At 40.6% G+C, this 1,025-nt stretch overlaps 1 protein-coding gene across 1 annotated transcript; it reads right to left on the reverse strand.

Annotated features, from left to right (window-relative positions):
• Positions 1 to 6: 6 nt before the first annotated feature.
• Positions 7 to 749, reverse strand: LOC121965443 (surfeit locus protein 4-like; the record flags this gene model as incomplete). The annotated part of the gene is made up of 2 exons (XM_042515587.1): positions 7 to 95; positions 563 to 749. Coding segments are annotated over 2 exons (276 nt in total), but the record flags the coding sequence as incomplete, so codon positions are not given.
• Between the last annotated feature and the right edge of the window lie 276 nt (positions 750 to 1,025).

Raw genomic sequence — 1,025 nt, forward strand, 5'->3', positions numbered from 1 at the left:
GTGTGTGTGTGTGTGTACCTGCATGCCGATGATGCTGAACAGAGTGAAGCAGGCGTACTGAACAAAGTTCCTGCTGAGGATCAGCAAACAGCCTCCTGAAGACACAGACAGAAACTCAGAAATGCAACTAAAATTTATGTTTATAAAGTTTCTGGATATAAAATCATTAATTGAAAAAAAATGTGATTAAAAATTAACAGAATGTTTCATTTTAAAAATTGCAAAGTGTTTAAAAAAAAATCAACAAATGTTTCTTTAAAATGCCCAAAAATGTTTCAAGACAAGGAGATAAAAGTATTTACTTAAATTGCCAAATATGCACTTACGATGAATATAAATACTGTTTTTATGCTTTTTTCCCTCTACATTTTCCTGGCTTTATTAAAATAGTTTTCTAATTCTACTTCATTCCAATGTTTTTGAAAGAATTTACATCCATGTGCTCAGCGTTCAAAGGGTTAAATAGTTGTGAAACCTGACTGAAAACAGCACAAAAAAAGTGATGCTGCTCCAGGTATCAAAGGGTTAATCATGGTGAGCCGCCACTGTGTGTGTGTATTACCCAGCTGCCCCAGCAGGTTGAGCAGCACGAAGACGTTGGCGATGAAGCGTCCACAGCTCCAGGTGGACTCGATGTACTCGCTCTGCTCGCCCCACTGGAACCACATCCTGACGCCGTCCTCCAGGAAGGTGCTGACCAGACAGAGCCGCGCCACGTGGGGGAGGTAATGTTTGGTCACCCGCAAGAACTACAACAAGTCAAAATCATTATTAAAATAACACTGGAACTAGGGCTGGGCGATAAAACAATAACGATATTAATCACGATATAACTTTTCCTTGATTGAAAAATGAGTCGTAGTCGACAGAATGTCGATATAACGCATCCCAGCCGTGTTTTGACAGACAACACGAACAGCCAATGATCATAAGAATAGAGCCACGGAGAACCAAACGCAGTGACAGACTTTGACTGTAGAACAGCTGAGTGTTTGACAGCCACAGCATTTCATCACGGCGGATCA

Source organism: Plectropomus leopardus, unplaced genomic scaffold (assembly GCF_008729295.1).
Source record: "Plectropomus leopardus isolate mb unplaced genomic scaffold, YSFRI_Pleo_2.0 unplaced_scaffold20029, whole genome shotgun sequence".
In the NCBI taxonomy this organism is placed as follows: domain Eukaryota; kingdom Metazoa; phylum Chordata; class Actinopteri; order Perciformes; family Serranidae; genus Plectropomus; species Plectropomus leopardus.